Here is a 17,298-nt window from a genome sequence, read left to right as displayed (position 1 = left end):
ATTGCCTGACTTGAACCCCCTACAACAACAACATTTGCAGTGGAGGCTTTAGTTTGCTTTGTACCTGGTGCTCTGGATGCAGCTCTTCTGGCACAGGTCACTGCTCCCCGCTTGGGGATGGCAGCAGTGTGGGTCTTTCATCTTATCTTCGTCCCTGGGGGAAAGGTTGGCCATACTGCACTCCAGCCCAGCCAAGAAGGGTGAATCACTGCTGCTGATCTTCTGAAAACTGAATAAATCTTCCTTTGGTGTATTTGCTTTGTCACACAAAGCATATGCATATTTTTTTTTTTCCTTTTTAAGCCCATAATGCCTAAATAAGCAAGAGTCCAGAAGTCAAACAATCATCTTTTGAAAAGTATGAAGCTATTAAGCTTGATATTTCCACTTGATTTTGAAACAGGACTTACTTTTTTTGAGTCATACTGCTCCTAGATTTTCTTGCAGGAATAAAACAAAGTACAACCACAAACAAGCAAATAAGTAGTGGTAAAATCATTGAAATTAATGAAACCTGATTTCCTGAGGATTTGTTTCTTGACTGCAGCTCTCAGGAAGCTGCAAACCATTAGTGAGACTTTTCTCATGACTGAGACATTCACAGGATCCTCTTCCTATACTCATTCTCTTGATAAAGAGCAAGATGAGGGCAAAGCTTTTCTGTCCATGGAGACAATAAATATTTTTTCTCTCCACTCACATTTATCTTCCCACAAAACTTGTCAGAAAAGAATTTTGAAACCCCTCCTGCTCCCTTTTTGAATTTTATGGTATTGGCAATGCATTAAAAAAACTCATTAGGGGCAGGATGGATGGGCTGATGACCATGCTCCACTGAAGTCAATGGAAAACCAGTTAACTTAGGAAGCAGCAAGCTCTTTTTTAGTGACCTAAAATGGGTAAAAGTAGAAGCAAATAAGTAGACAGAGAGAGGGGATGCTATGATGGAATTCCAGACTAAAATTTTGAGGTTCTTTATTTCGTTTAGCATCAATGGGACTAGGTCCATGTGGCAAGACCAGCTTCCAAAAGTTTCCAGACACTTGTCTGCTGTTCTGGATTTTAAGGGAACCCCACAAAGATGACATTCAAACGTATGTTTTAATAGACAAATGTCCAGACCCTAATTTTAAAACTGAGCCATTTTTGCTTGATGACAATCCTTTGAGCATTACACAAACTATGTTCAGTCAACATTATAAGCCAGCCTTTGAACTTCAGCTCAGTAGGTCCATACATGTGCACATTTGCAAATGACTTCGATGCATCTGATTAACACAGCAGAAGCTCAGCCCCCACCACCCCCCACCCAAAAAAAATAAAACTCTCTATTTCCTTTATGTTTTCACGTCATGAACAACTAGTAGAAGCAGTCCTTTTATTTGCCTGCCAATCCTTTTTGTCTGTCCAATAAAATGTTGATGAAATTGTTTGGCCTGAGAGCTCTTCTCATCCTTCAGCTGTTTTTTAAAACTCATGCAATAAAATCTACAATAAAAATACTCAGTCCTGCTATAGCACTGCTCAGCTGGAGAGCCTAGTGTGCTTTCACCCAGAAAAATACATGCAATTGTCTGCATTCCACAGATAGAGAAATGATGCACACAGTGATCAAATGCCATGTCACAGCTGCGAGTGGCAGCTCAAGGACAAGATACCACCAGGTCTACAGAGCCTTTATTTAGTCCTCAAACTGCTTCCCAGGTTCATTTTGGCCTGAATCTCCAGTTTCACTGCAGGCAAGATTCATGCTGCCATCAGTATACATCTAGCAGCTTAGGTAGAACCAGAACTGTGCCTGGATAATGACACAGCTATATCATTTCCAGAGGGAAACAGAAAATATTGAAATGTTTGCAGTGCGGGTTGAGGCTTTTTTTTCATTCTCTTTTTCTTTTGGAGAGCCTGTTATGCCAGCTGCCCTGCAACATGTTCATTTTTTTGCAGTAACAGTCTCTGATCTTAGTCATTGCTATTTCCCATATTTAAAAAATGTATTCAGCTACTACTGATTCTTGCTTTGAACAGACTCTTATTTCTCTTGGTTTAATCACAGAGTTCCCCTTCATGCTACACTGGCTTAGTCTTGTGCTTTGCAACCCCTACTCTCATGCTAACCAACATTTAACTCCTCCTGCTGCCTTCAAATGTGTCTGCTATGCCCTTCCCAAAAACCGTCCAAGCATTCGGTCATGGTCAGGATAACTGCGCACAGGCTTCCCCTGCAGGTTCTCACCCTCACTGGCACATGTTGGCAGGTCCTGCTGGGCCAGCAGCTCCCATAGGGCCAGCAGCCCAAGAGTGGTTGTCTCCATCAGCAAGGAGCAGGCTATCACATGCACCACAGACAAGGGTTACATATGCCAGAGGCTCCTCTGACATTCCCAAGAGTTTGAGCTCTTTGAACTCTCCAAAACATGGTACTTATGTAAGAATATACTGCTGGGTTTTTATATTCTGTAGATGTTTTAAGGGCTGTGTTTGAATCTGATGCCTCCTAACACACACAGTACTATGCATCTGATGAACTAGAGTAAAGTTTCATAAATGAGCATCTCTAACAACAAAAAACCCTGCATGCAACAAAAATATCAAATTCAGCACACCTGCAACAAAAAGTGGGTATCCCTTCCATCATCAGCCTGCTTCCACTTGCTGCTGGCTGACATTTTGCTGTTTTTTCCCTTTGGAGGCTGCAGAGGTTCCAGAACTTCTTGTTGTGACTGTGAGCCCAGAATGCTGTTACGTGTTTGTCTGCATGGCTCTTGATCTTGCATGACAAAACCAAAACAACAAAGGCAAAACTGAATCAGCAAATTAGTTGGTTTAATCTTGCGTAACTCAATGCTATGCTCAGTTTTCAGTGCTGTTATTTTCAGCTGGCCTTTGAGATAGCTGTTTGGGCTTACCTCTCATTCAGTTCAGCTCCTTGCACAGGACATTCAAGTAACATGCAAATGTTGATGCAAAAAAGATGCAAAATATATCATTCAGTTATATGTTTGGATTTTTCATTTGGCACATATAGTGTTAAAAACACAAATGTAACCAAAATGTCACATATAATGAGAACACAATGGGTTTTCTTTTTGCTATCATATTAATATTGAAAGAATGCAGAATGAAGCTTTTGTTTAAGCCACCAGGGCTCATGCTAACATACTTTTAAATGAATACTGTAGTTTCTAAGACAGTTGCTTATCTTTTCTTACCTACTTTTGAATATCAAATGAAGACAAATGCTTGGAAATGCCAGTATTAAAATTGAAATCAGCTGATTCTTGTATTCAAAACAGTCACAGCAACAACAGTAATTGTTGATGCAGCTCATGTATTTCATGAGCCAAATTAAAGGACACTGTAGCTTAAAAATACAGAAATGCAATCAGCATGTTTGCTGGATCTGGAGTCTGCTTTTCTGCATGCACAGAAATTATTTAGATATGAATGGTTTTCCTTGACCGGAAAGTTACCTGACTATTCTGTCCCAATAATATAATAATTTTAAAGATTTGTTTGCAAATGTCAAATTCAACAGCCTTCTTTCTCAAGTAAAACCACTTGCAGTTTACCATGCAAGTTCCCTTCAAGCAAATTAGCACCAATCACAATGTGTGATGTAGGCTTTGCTGTCTAAAATAGACTTTGCCTTTTCCTGTGAGTACATCATGCACTTATGTGATATTAAAAGTGCAAACATGCTGCAGGTTAAAAAATGCAGTTGCTACCCTTCATACAAGGTTCAGTTAGCCGATGGGACCGTTCTCTGAGAGGACGCTGTTCCTGGAGGTGAACCTTCTCCTGACTGAATGTTTCCAGCTGAAGTACCAAGGGGTGGTGTTACATGCCCTTACGTAAATGGGGTGGGCTTATTTTTTATAACAAAGCTATGGGAGTTCCATTAACAAAAAATGATTCCTGAGTTTTAATGCAGGAGATATTCCAAAGTGAGCTGCCAAACCCACCCTGCTAAGATTCTTGTTGATTTGAAGCTCCTTTTATCCCCTAAACCCAACACTCAACTCAAAGACGTGTTGAATCAGAAATATTTGTGCTTGCTCTAATACTTATGGCCATACATTTAAAAGAGCATTTCCAATTAATTTTGTCAAAAGTTATCTGAGAATAAACTTACAAAAATGTAACAACAGCAATTGGCGTACACGTTCTCTCAGGGAGGCTCAATCCAACTGACAAAATGCAAGTGGATAAGAATTGGCCTGAAGGCCTCACCCAGAGAGTGGTGGTCAATAGCTCTATGTCCAGGTGGAGGCCAGTGACAAGTGGTGTCCCTCATGGGTCTGTCCTGCTCTGGCCTTGTGAGAGCCCACTTGGAGTGCTGTGTCCAGGTCTGGGACCCCCAGCACAAGAAGGATGTGGAACTGTTAGAACTAGTCCAGAGAAAGGTCATGAAGATGATCAGATGGCTGGAGCACCTCTCCTATGGAGACAGGCTGAGAGAGCTGGGGCTCTTAAGCCTGGAGAAAAGAAGGCTCTAGGGTGACCTTCTTGCAGCTTTTCCGTACTTAAAGGGGGCTCATAAAAAAGATGGAGAGCAACATTTTGCTCAGCCAGATAATGATAGGACAAGCGGGAATGGTTTTAAACTAAAAGAGGGGATATTTAGATTGGAGATTAGGAGGTAATTCTTCACTCAGAGGGCAGTGAGGCCCTGGCACAGGCTGCCCATAGACACTGTGGTTGCCCTATCCCTGGAGGTGCTCAAGGCCAGGCTGGGTGGGACTTTGGGCAACCCGGTCTGGTGGGAGATGTCCCTGTCCATAGCAGAGGGGTTGGAACTGGGTGATCTTTAAGGTCCCTTCCAACCCAAACTATTCTGTGATTCTATGAGACAATTCACTTGGGTGTTGGGACACCATGGTGGCCTTGGTCCACACAGTGCTTCCATAGAGGGAGTCAGGGGAGCTAAGAAGATGAGAAGTAATACTGACTGCTGTGTTTAGCTGAAATGCATGAATATAACACCAAAGCACAGATTTGTCCAGAATATCAGTGTAGTATAGTAATATAGCCTAAGGATATTTTCCTGATGGGTTTTAGCACTCTTCTACTTCTGTTGCTATTCTGATACTCTCTGTGCTCATGAAGATGCTAAGGAGCATAACAAGAACAACGACATAGTTTACTAACAAAGACATACGCATTGCAATGATCTGATGTTTTCATTTAACATTAATGCCTGATCTACACTAATTTTGTTAGCAGTAATAGCCAAGATGGGAAACTCACAAGTAAAGAAACGAATGTAGGCACGAAGTGGCATAATCTTTTTGGGAAAGAAAATAAAAAGAGCAGATTTGACATGTGAGATCCTGGCATGACTGTGTCCATACTGGGGAAGGAGAGCCATCCACATAGCAGCCATGCACACAGCAATTTCCTTCTTCTCACAGTCACGCTGGCAGGCTGCACATGATGCAGGTGGCAGCTTGTCTGAGCATGCTCGGCAGAGGTTTTGGCACCCAGCCAGGGACCCAGGTCAAGCTCGTTTCCCAAAACCTGGAGGCTGCCACACCTGAGGTGTGTTTGCCAGCTTGTTTTCCCTGCAGCAGGCAGCAGTGGCCTTGGGGTGGTCCTGGGGCTGCTCTCTGCATGATCACACCCAGCAGAGCCCTGCCACGCGCTGTAGCACGGCAGTGCTGAAGAGCTGACTTTGCATGGCTACACGACCAAAAATACATCCTGCTTGCTTTCAGGAGAGCCACAACCTCCTCTATCTAGTAGAAAGATAATCCTCCTGTTCTCTCTCACACCACTGTGTGGTTTCAGCAGTTAATGGGGCTGATGCCATGAGGAGCTGTGCAAGCGCAGTGTGGCTGTTCACCCCTGGCCCATATCCGTGGTGGTTGAAAGTTTGCAATGATAACAGTCATCATCACCTGATGACTACTGCTTGGCTCTTGTGAATGAGCTGTTGATCTCAATCTAAATACACGATGACTGGAGTACTATAAAATGAAAAATGCCACAGTTGCTACTCAGCTGATTGCAAAACACCTGCGTTAGTAATTTCTGCTGGTGTTGCTATGTTGTTCAGCCTCTCCCTAAGCAATATTTGTGTGGTATCACAAATCCTGCAGAAATATTATCAACATGCTAACATGCACTTATAGCTGTAATTAACTCTCCTGGTGGCAGTCATGGTAAGAAAGGCCAAAGGAATCAAACGGATTTGCAAACTGAATCACTGGGTGGGATGGCAGAACAGCACAACTTCCTTGACTGTGATGTATCATCCAGCAAAAAGCTGTGTTTCCAGGGCTGCTTGCACCCTTCTTACCTGTGCTACCATGTCCGAGGATGGACACAGTGATGCCTTTCCCTTCAGGGAACTGAGAGGAGTGAGATAAGTGTGACTGCTGCTGGCAAGCCTTGCATGATACAAGGCTGCAGCAGAGCCTGCCCCCGGAGCCCAGACGCAGACATCGTTAGAGCAGACGCCGTGAAATATAACTTTCACACTCTGCTGATTATTCTTTGGCATTTGTGAAGTGAAACAGTGATTTCAGTTAGTGACAATTTATAGAGAGGTGCATCTTACACATTTAGAAGTAAATCTCAGATGCTGATCGCATTCAAAACAGGAAACATGGTTAAATCTGAAATCCACCAAAAGATATCTGAAACAGTTATATAATTTGACTAGGTTAAATATAAGCACATTTTGATAGGCAAATTGTGTCATTTATTTTTTATTAACATGCTACTAATTAGTTAATCCTGCTTCTACTGAGTTTAAGCGGGGAGATAATCTAAGCCTAAAGAGGTCATGCCCATAGGGTTATTTTCTATACAAGCATTTATATGGGGAAATATCAACTGCTGCTTCAAAGCAGCAGAACTGAGCACCACATTCTTTATAAAGGAAAAAGCGAACAATTTCAGAACAGTTAAAAAAACAGACTACCGGGCAATTATCGTTAGTGGCAACTTTTTCATCTCTAGGCCTTGTGCTTTTCTCCTTATTTCCTGGTATTCTTCTGTATTCTCTCTGCTTTTTATATATTTAATATTTTATGTCAGATGATCATTTTTTTTTGCCTGATGAGGAAACACATAAGCTGCCCAGCTATGCCTTCATTCCTGCCACTCTTTGCTGCTACAGTTCCCCTGCCCTGTCTCCTTTCCTCTTCAATGCTCTTCAGCTCCAAGGTTTAAATTTCTCTCAGTAGGATTAAAGAACCCATCCCTCCTGAAATCTGTACACACTCTACGGGCAAAAGTCTGCCTAGGAGAGCAAAGACCATCCAAAGACCAGTGCATAAGCCCAGTAGTATCAACCCGAGGAAGAACAAAGCAAAACATTGCAGTGGAAGCACTCAGCTCACCAAACCCGGATAAATGCTGTCATGGATTTACCCTCATGTGAAATCTGTCAGGGGAGGCCCAGGTCCCTGGCTGCAGTGGCCCTGGGCAGTGGGCCTGAGGCAAGGAGAGCTGTATGACAGGCCATGGCCCGCAGGGTGCCATGGGTCACCCAGGGTGACCACAGAGGCCCTGTTTGGCCCCAGGGACATATCCATCGGCTATCCAGTATCCAGACATGCTGGGCATGCTGGAATAGCTCTTTTTATTTCTTCTAACAACCCTTTCCTGGCCCAAACCCCCCAATCATTCTTTTCCACTCTCCTTTCCAGATTGCTCCTCATCTTGTCAACCATTTTTATCTCCTTGCTCTCTCTTCCTCCTCCACTGCTTTTACGAGCACGATCCTCAATTGATTTTCTTCCTACCTACTCCATTCGCTTTCTCAATCTTTTTTTTTTGTCTGTTTTTCCACCCGCTCAATTTTTTTTTCCAGTGCAACTCCCACGCACTTCTTTTCTTGGTGTCCTCCGCCCCTTGCCCACCCTACCTCTCATAGCCCTGTGACATCCCACAGCCACTGGTGCCATAGTAAGCCCCAAAAGCAACCCCATGGCTATGCAGGGCTTCAACTGTGCCACAGAAACCACAGCCAGGCCCATGTCTCTGGAGCATTGGTCATATTTTTGCTGGCAGAGCTGCTTGCAAATCCTGCTGGTGACATCATTTTTTATGGGTATAAACCAAGCAGGTATCTCCTTTTAATGCTTACTCAGGCGTTGCAGCCTCTTGTTGGTATTTTAAGCTGTTTCTGAGTGTTTTGTTAGAATTACATTGAAAACCATGTACCAGCCTAAGTGTGCTGTAGCACAGGAGCAGGTGCTGACGTACAGAATGCTAAAACCCTGGAATTGGACGTATCTGTATCATATTGCTCATTTTCAATTATTCAGATGTCAGGGCATTTACCAGTCCTGAATTTTCTGGCTTTTGTGGAGAGCATCCCAAATACAAAGAGAAGGAAAACACATACTCTGATTAAATAAATCAGGCTGAAATGGCAGATGACCATAATTACTCGAGTCTCCCGAGACCCAGCCTTCTTTATAAAGGCACATATGGGGCCCTGAATCTGAGCTTTAAGAAAAAAAAAAAAAAAATGGAAAAATAAAACCTCCTTATCACTGTCCGTCCATTCCCAGAGTTCCATGATGCAGTAATAAAAAAAAGGACATTTTAATAGTTTGACTTATGAAGAAATAGTGCTTTTGAAAGGGTGCGGGTTTGATGAGCAGCACAAAGGGAAGATACTGGGGCTGGGATGGGGGCTCCAGGCTGGTGCTGGTGCTGCTGCCACTGGGGTCAGAGCCATTGAGCCCCAGCCATCGAGTCAGTCAGAAGTGGGACTGGGAGAGAAGCTCGGTGCTGGAGGCTTCCAGAGTGGTGCTGAGCCAGAGCGGGGCCCTTAAAAAGTACCTGGCTGTAAGGAGGGGAAAAATCAGCACAGGTTGCTTACGGCGATGACATTATCAGTAGTGCAGTTGCAGGACGATAGTTGGTATCTTCATGCTTTGTATCATAAAGCACCCAGAGTACAAGGGCTTGTGAGTGCTAATCGGGGCTTTAACTGCCTACGATGGACTGAGGGGAGAATAAAACAAAACAAAACCCGCTGTCACCCCTGGGATTTATCTCCACTGGTGCCGGGATGCAGGAACCAAGCCTGGTACCGGGATGGGGAGCGGGATGTCACAGCCGGTCAGCCCTCAGCAGTCCAACAGCAGTTGTTATTATTATTAATTAAGTCATTCATTATCGATCTTATTAATTAAAAATCATTAACGATCGCTCATATCAAGCCATTAATTTCCCTCTATTAGTTATATGGTTAATGTTTATCTTTTTACAGTTAGCATTTATTTGCCATTAATCCCCCCCCCCCATTAGTTACACAGTTCACATTTTCACACTATTTCCTTTCACTCTGAAACCCACCGCTCTCGCGCCTGCTCCCCCCCGACCCCCCCCCCCACCACACACACACGCCGCCTTTTCGTTCAACACCGACGTTAGCAACATCCCGATTTGAAATTTAAAAAACATTTTAATTTTAAACCAACCTCCCCCCCCCCTCCCCGACCTCCCCGCCCGGCAGGGGGCGAGGCGGGCGGGCGCGCCTGCGCCGCGCACTTCCTCCTTGGCCCACGTAACGGGTGCGGGCGGGCGCAGGGCAGCGCGTGCGGCTCCCCGGTGACTGTCAGCGGCGGCGGAGCCCCCCCCCCTCTTGTCGCCAGCCCCCGTCGCCATACCCCTGTCCCTGTCCCTTCTTCTCCTCTTCTTCCTCCTCCTCCTCCTCCCGCCCGAGCCCCAAGCTCAGCTCGGGGACAAGCGAGGGGCGGAGGGAGGGGGGAAAAGGGGCTGAGCGCGGCGGGTGTTGCTGCCCTCCCGCCTTCCTCCCCTCCCTCCTCCTCCTCCTCCCTTCTCCTCCTCCTCCTCCCGCTCCTCACAGGCGGCCCCGGCCCCGCAGGCAGCCGAGGGGAGCTGCTCCCCACCGGCGGGGCCTCGCCCCCCTTCACCTCCTGCCCGGGAGGAGGAAGAGGAGGAGGAGGAGGAAGAAGAGGAGGAGGAGGAGGAGGAGGGTGGTGTGGGGGGCGAGGAGGCTCAGCCTCTCCCTGCGACTCAGCCGCCTTGATGCTGCGGGGCTCTGCCGCCTCTTAACATCTTCCCTCTGCTTTTTTTTTTTTTTTTTTTTTTTTTTCCCCGTTTACCCTCCTTTTTTCAACCCCCCCAAAACAAAAAAAAAAAAACAAACTTGGCTCGGTGTGGCTCCCCAGGATCATGCCGGACCAGATCACCGTGTCGGAGTTCATCGCCGAGACCACCGAGGATTACAACTCCCCGACCACCTCCAGCTTCACCACCCGCTTGCAGAACTGCAGGAACACGGTCACGCTGCTGGAAGAGGTAACCGAGCCTCGCTGCTCTCCCCCCTCATTTTATTTATTTATTTACTTATTTAATGTTTTAGCTTCCCTAAGGAGCGTCAGGACGGGGCAGCGCTTGCAGCCCAAATCCACGGGAGCTGGAGGCATTGGTATGCACGTAGTCTCCTCTGCTCTTTGAGTCGTGGGACTTTGCGCTTGTGTGGAGCCAGTTGCAGAAAGCTTTCCTGCCCTCACATCCTCGAGACCAGCGCACGGAGCAGCTGCTGGAACTTGGGGGCCAGCATCGTACTTCTTCGGGCTCCTGGTGGCTGCTGCAGCAGGGGAGAAAAAAGTGTGGGTGTTGGGTGTTCTGGAGGTTGAGTTTGGTTTGGGAGCCTGAGAGGTTTCCCCGTGTCGTTAGATCAAGGCAACGCAGAAATCTGACCGCAGAAACCTGGAGGGGGACTTTGAGGGCTGAGGTGGAGGATGGAGGGGTAAATTTGGAGAGAGGAAAGCAAAGTAAGTGGTGGAAGGAGAGCAAAATAAGGCAGTAGAAGTGGCCAGATTGTCTCATCGTCTCAACCTTGAAGCCTCGGTGTTGTCTTTCTTTGCTTTTTATTAGTGTCATTTAAATGTCCATCCTGCTTCACTATCAGGGAACGTATGTATTACATCAGGCAAAGTTAGAGAGCTGCTTTCTATGGGATATCAGGCTATTGCTTCCTATTTGAGGTTTCAATGAGATTTCTTAGGGACTAGGTCAGCAGCTAAGAGGAAATGTCTTCCAAAGGACTTTTTAAGTGTAGCTCATCTCTTACTCTGCACTCAGTTGAAGGTTTCTAGCCTAACGACACTGGAAGAAAACAGTTTTTTGCTGTTGCTTCATAAACCACAATGTGTTCTTGTTTTGGATTACGCTCTCAGTTTGACAAGTATCTGTCGATATTTGAGGAGCCAGTGCCTGTCTTGGAGATGGATTTCAGATTCTTTTTAGTTTTGCTGAATGTGTTGGTAGGAGCAAAGTATTTGGCATGCAAGGAAAGGATATCGATCATGGCGTTCTTCTGGTGGTCCTGGATATGGGAAATCGGATACCATAGGACTAAAATGGCTTAATATTGGCTTGGTAGAAAGTTTCCATGTTTAAATTTTTCCTAGTGCTGTTGTTTACAGAAACTGACTAGGTAATAGAATGACTGTGAGATTGCATTTAAAATCACTTATCTTATTTTTTAAAAATTACATAACTTTGACTAACTTCTGCAACTTTTTTTCCGTACCTGTAACTGTTTTTTTTTTTTTTGTAACTAGGCCGTAGTTGCTTTTGTAGACTTGTGAGAAATCAACCTGTTTTGTGTTTGACAGTATTGCTGCCCCCTGGTCTTAACTATGTGGAATAGGTACAGCCACTCTCTATTTGCTCGTACTGATGACAGCATTCATAGAGTTAAACGTGTGTTCTCCCATCACTGGTGACTTTCAGGGTAAGAATACAGTAAAATGCTTTTATAATTTGGGAGATACACTCAGACTGTACTAATGTGGTAATGCCCTTCCAAATAGAACCAAATGAGGGCAGTTTAAATATAGAAGATAAATATACAGCGTTTTTTTTTTTTTTTTTTTTTTTTTTTTTTTTTTTTTTTTTTTTTTTTTTTGAACCATTTCTGTGGATTGTGTGTATTTTCAAAGTTTTAATGGTAGATTTGATAGTAAGAAATCAGAGCAGAAGAGAATACTGGGTGCTTCTAGTGCTTGCGTTATTTCATATGTTTCTTTTTTGCAACTATTTTGTGTGCTCTATTTAATGTCTGCTACTTAAATTGATTCTGGACTTGGGTTGTGTTTTTTTGATTATATGTCAGTATAGGAAAGTTTTACTTAACGGGAAACGATGCAGATATACGCTGCTGATAGGTACTGCAGAAGACCTGCAACTCTCCCAAATTCATCTGTATTAATTTGCATGAAGAAATGCAGATGGGCAGAATGTGGCGAGTGATGTGCTCCATTACAGTCTTTGGCTGTATGACTTTATTGTAGTTGTAGCTTGCATACACAGTTCTCCTGGTGCTACTTTAAAGCTGCGTTGGTTTCTGTACATCTGCTCACCCAAGGCTGTGATTCATATGGAACAGTGGATTGAAATTGAACGGTTGAAGTGGCTGTTATGTGGTTCTTATTACAGCTGCTATTGTCCGTGCATCGTGGATGACTGAAGAGCTCTTCAAGCAGCTCCTGAACTTCAATTCTGAGCCCACTATATTAAGGCAAACAGGATGATCCCATCCTTTCAGCTGTTTGATTTTTAACCTAATGTTGCATGTGGGTTGGAGCCTCAGTAGGCTTTTGCAGACAATGTCAAGCTCTGTGCTGTTAGGGCTCTGCAGCATGAAGTCTCTTAGCTCAAGTTAAAGTGAACATAATTCAAAACAAGCTGCACCTACCCCAGAGACTGTAAGGTCATTTTTGGATAAGCAAATTATTTTCTTTATTCTAAATGAGACAGAACTAAAACTCTTGTATGAACTGAAACACTAGGGAAATTAACCAGATTAACAGAAGTTGGATCTGTTTCATGGCCTCTCAGTCTGAGGTAATTCTTGCTGTAGCTCAGACCAGTGATAAGAACTAAACCACCTTTTCATTAAGAATGTGACAAAAAAGAAATAGTTGTTTGCATGTTTGTGTGTGTGCGTCTGTATCTAGTTCTGTGAAGGCACCACAGAATTGTGAATTTACTGTTCCTTAATCACAATTAGTAAGTTTTCTGAAATAATAAAGTAGATGATGGAATCACCTGCTGTTGTTTTCTTTTTTTTTCTCACTTGTTTTTCTTCCAGTAGAAGTACAGTTTATTCAGCTCTCTAGGTAGATAGATGCATATTCTCTCCTAGTTACGACTCTCTCCAGATATAATTCTTTTCAGATTAGACTTGGGATCCAGTTAGATGCAATTTTGGGACAATTTTCAGGTAAAGTATCAGAGCAGGCATTTTCACAAATTAAGATGCCTTAGAATTTTGGCAAGTCTTTGGAAAGCCCAACAAAATACAAAGGCAGACCTCAAAAAATCAGGAGCCCAGGAATGATTTTCTGAACAGATTTCAGTGTGACTTGTTTTTAAATAGTAAAACTAAACTTTACTCAAATCTGTTGTAATATCCTCAGAGAAAAAAATAGTAAGTACATGGTAGTAGGTAGCAGATTGACTAGAAAGGTTTCACACTGTTTAAACTATTGAAACTTTTGAAAATTTGCAAGTTGTTTTTTTTTTTCTTCTAAAGAGACAAAACTCTTTTTGTCATCCAGTTGCACCAGAGCAACAACAACAAAAAGACCCTGTCAGCTTTGTAGCTGGGGTTAGGAATCTACTACTTGAGTAATTACCAAAGAGCCACAAGAAATATTTTAATCATAACTTTTTATAAGTGTGAGTGTTATCTGTTGGTCATCAGTAAACACAGATTTTAAAGTTCATTCTTTCTAATGCTAAAATAATGAGTTCTTTTCAAACCCCAAGGGGAAGGAACAAAACCATATATTGTAGTCTAATTCAAGAGAAACTGAAATCTTTGCTCCTTTCCGTGTTGTTCTCTGTAGGATAGCATTGCATTTGTATGATGAAGACATTTTTTAAATTCATATTTCAGCATGAAAGTGGGAGAAGCTTTTATAATACCATTCTCATAAAGAGGTGGATTATCTAAATGGGTGGTTAATCACTTAGAAAACAATCAAACTGTGGAAATCCTAAGATGGTATAGACAGATCACTGATGCAGCGTCTTAAAGTAATAGCCTCTGCTTTGGTCCAACCAAACATGTTTTTATATTTGCAGTTGTTCCATGCTTTGTTACTCAAATAGATTTTCTGAAGAGTGGATTTTAATCCCTGAGTTGATATTACTGCGTGAGCTAGTTTGGATTTTTAGGTAATGATGACATCTGTTCAGAGAATAAGTGCTGCACGTGTGGGATCTCCACGAGACTGTCTTGATTACCATTTCACTGTGCCCCAGCTCCAGCTGAAAGGACATCTTTACACATGAGGGATAACTCAGTTATCATGACCAGCCTGTTCTAAAGCAGATGTTTTGTAGGATTGTCATGACATACAGAGGTTAAGCTTAAATGCTGAAGTTCCCTTTAGGCAGGCTGGCTAGATAAGAAGTTGCAGTACCTGGATCATTTGGAAGCTGCTGGTATAACAAGGAAGAGCCACAGTTACTTCTGATGCTTGTTTTACTGCTGTGCTCCTGTGCTACTTGATCACCTTCAGTAATGTATCTTTCTTTTTTTTTTTTTTTTTTTTTTTGCTCTTCATTGAGAAGTTGGAAACTGAAAACACACTGTCTGAAAATTAGCTCTTGTCATACACTTGTTAATAAATATTTAACTGGTGAGTGGAATACAAAATATGGCTGCAGATATGTTTAAAAAAATAACCCAATGTCTGTTGCTTATTTTGTTTTCCATTGTGCTGATCTGCTAGGGTTGGAAGATCTGTTGGTGTGGACTGGTCTTGTAACAGATGTATGCATGTTACATCAGTGAAATAATTGTGTTAGGCTGAGCCGGAGCCAAACAGCCAATTCTGTTGTTCACAGTGCCAGTTTGGTATAATATAACATAACTGGAAGGGAGAAGATTTCTCAGTGTGCTTCATCATCATGAACACTTACGTAAGGTTAGAGTTGGGAACATACTCTAATTTGCGTGCGGGTTTTTTTGGTTGGTTGGTTTTTAGTGTATAGCCTTTCTTTGTAGTTTCCCATGTGCAACTTTCCCTTCATACTTTAGTTTCTGTGAGATTTCCCTTAATCTAATGCGTGGGAAAACTTGTAGAACAAGGGTAAGGGAACTGGGTTTTTGCCTGATCACAATTTTCTTGAAACATGTAGCTGTAGTTAGCACTGAAACTGCTATATGGTCAGTTCATCTACTGTGATTTTATGCTTTTCTGACGTAAGATCCTTTTTAAGCAGAGATACTCTATCAAGGGAGGCAGATGGAACCAGGCAAGAGAGCAGTAGCGTTTTGTTTCTAAGTCAGCTTTCTGTTTTAGTTGGCAGTCTGCAGAGATTTTGTTCATTAGCCTGTGCTGGTAAGATCTATTTTATGTCTGAAGTGAAAGATTGTTTCTACTATTTCTATCACTTAATTTCCATTGAAGGGTCACCTGTGTATAACTGCAACAGATAAATCATAACATCCTGCTTCTTTATTTTTTATAAAATAATGAAAAAAAGTCCTAGAGACTCCAGCAGCAGACCAAAACCCAGCTTTTCCAAACCTTGTAATGTAATATATATGGCAGTTAGAAACAGTCTTGCACCACAGGGAGCTTTGTACTCAGGATCTGGTTCTTGTGTAACTGGTCACAAGCAATCTTCAGTTTCTGAAGAAGTATGCTTTCGGTGGCAGACCATCCTAGAAGAAACAGACAAAAAAAAAAAATGTTTCTTGGCCAATAAATGAAGTTTAGCCTAATGATTGCTGTTCTTACACTGAATGGCAAATTGCACCAAAGAAGTAAAAATGAGTGCTCTATAATGTAAACAGAGGCCACAGTGTCTGCTCATGGGGAGTGACTCCTGATCATGATACTGAAGATGTGGTGAAGAAAGAGATGATATTGACAGCAACATCCCATATTTACAATAGCATGTCTCACAAAAATGTAGTTGAGGATGCTCTTACATTTAGATGCTACAGATCATTTTCATCTAGTGTGAAATCGGTTTTTACCCTTCATTTGATAGTAGTTGAAACAATTGATTATAATAAGCAGGCAATATCATTTTCCCTAATTTGATTGATGCGAGGGGAAAAAAAAAAAAAGAAAATTTTCACAGAATCACAGAATCTTTCTAAGTCACAGTCTCAGTCATGGCAGATTAATTAGCTTTGCCTTCTGAGATTTTGTATTCATTTTAGGCACACTTTCGAAAGTACTTATAACTTTGTGGTAGGTAGCTCACATGTTTTTTAGAGAAGTACTGCCTCTTTTTTTTTTTTGAACTCCCAACAGGCGCCTTCATGTTTGCTCATCAGTAAGGAAGCTGTGAAGGTGATTTTTGGTGCCCTCTGCTCAGTATGCTGCTCAGATAAATCCCAACAGAGGGTGTAGCATGTAGTCATGGGAACTTGGGCTCTACATTGAGCCCTCACTGAGAAAAGAGCTGCTTAAAGTTACATGGCTTAAAGTTGGTTCTCGTATACAGACTGAAGTCTAGTGAAATGGTCTTCTATTACTAAAAACAAAAAAGGCACTTTTTGTTTTTAATATGTTTTAAATCTAGCCATGGCATCACTGAAAGACTGAACGTGAATAATTTGAAACAGAATTACATTGACTGATTTCATTTGCTAACTACTGTGACTTCTGAAATAGTGAATGGAAGTGTTAGGCAATAATTCTTTAAAACAAATATGAAACAAATTTACAGGAGAGAACTGTAGGAATGTAACTTCAGTCTTGAATAGTACCTTGTAACAAAATCATTAGGCAGAATCAAGCCCAAACTACTAATTGTTAGTATTGTAAGGTGCAGAGGTAGGCGATACAAAAATGCTCTGAAAAAGTGCCATAAACAAACAGCACATTTTTATATTTCAGGGGAAACTTTTCAGAATCCAGTTAATATTGTGTGCTCTGGTACTGATCTTGGGGACTATTTTGTCAGGTTTGATTGATGCTGGCTGAGAGGCCTAAATGTTATTGGTAAGTGTGAAAGAGAAACTCCGGAGATGATAGCAGGGGTTTTATTTCCTGAAGGAATACAGCTGAAAGTCAAGTCCCTGCTCAAAAGCGTAGCAGTTATATTCTATTTTCTGAAGTGACAGTATTGATCTGCATTGTATGTGTGGGTTTTTTAATACCTGTGGGCTAATGCTGAGGTTTTGTATGAGCAGTGTGACAAGTGAGATTTTTGAGGACAACAGTGGATTTAATTGTGATGAATATGGGAAACTTTTTCTTTAAAGCTGCTGTGAAAAAGCAACAAAACCCTGTTGGGACCACATGGCCACACACACACAGTCTC

The 17,298-nt window shown here is 42.5% G+C and overlaps 1 protein-coding gene and 1 long non-coding RNA gene across 6 annotated transcripts in view; one reads left to right on the top strand and one right to left on the bottom strand.

Moving 5' to 3' along the window:
• The window catches only part of LOC311431479, a 44,801-nt gene extending 34,383 nt beyond the window's left edge, over window positions 1-10,418 (bottom strand). The window contains exon 1 of the long non-coding RNA XR_014689480.1: window positions 10,139-10,418. This is a non-coding gene — a long non-coding RNA (uncharacterized lncRNA). The remainder of the gene's footprint in view (window positions 1-10,138) is intronic.
• ASAP1 (ArfGAP with SH3 domain, ankyrin repeat and PH domain 1) overlaps window positions 1-17,298 on the top strand; it is a 176,077-nt gene that overhangs the window by 50,018 nt on the left and 108,761 nt on the right. For all 5 annotated transcript variants that reach the window (XM_084508985.1, XM_084508984.1, XM_084508987.1 and 2 more), the window contains exon 3: window positions 10,161-10,290. In XM_084508985.1, the coding sequence (XP_084365111.1) occupies window positions 10,161-10,290 (130 nt within the window). The remainder of the gene's footprint in view (window positions 1-10,160; window positions 10,291-17,298) is intronic.

The sequence above is a fragment of the Aythya ferina genome, assembly GCF_964211825.1.
Source record: "Aythya ferina genome assembly, chromosome: 2".
Classification (NCBI taxonomy): domain Eukaryota; kingdom Metazoa; phylum Chordata; class Aves; order Anseriformes; family Anatidae; genus Aythya; species Aythya ferina.
This window is presented reverse-complemented; position numbering and strand designations above follow the sequence as displayed.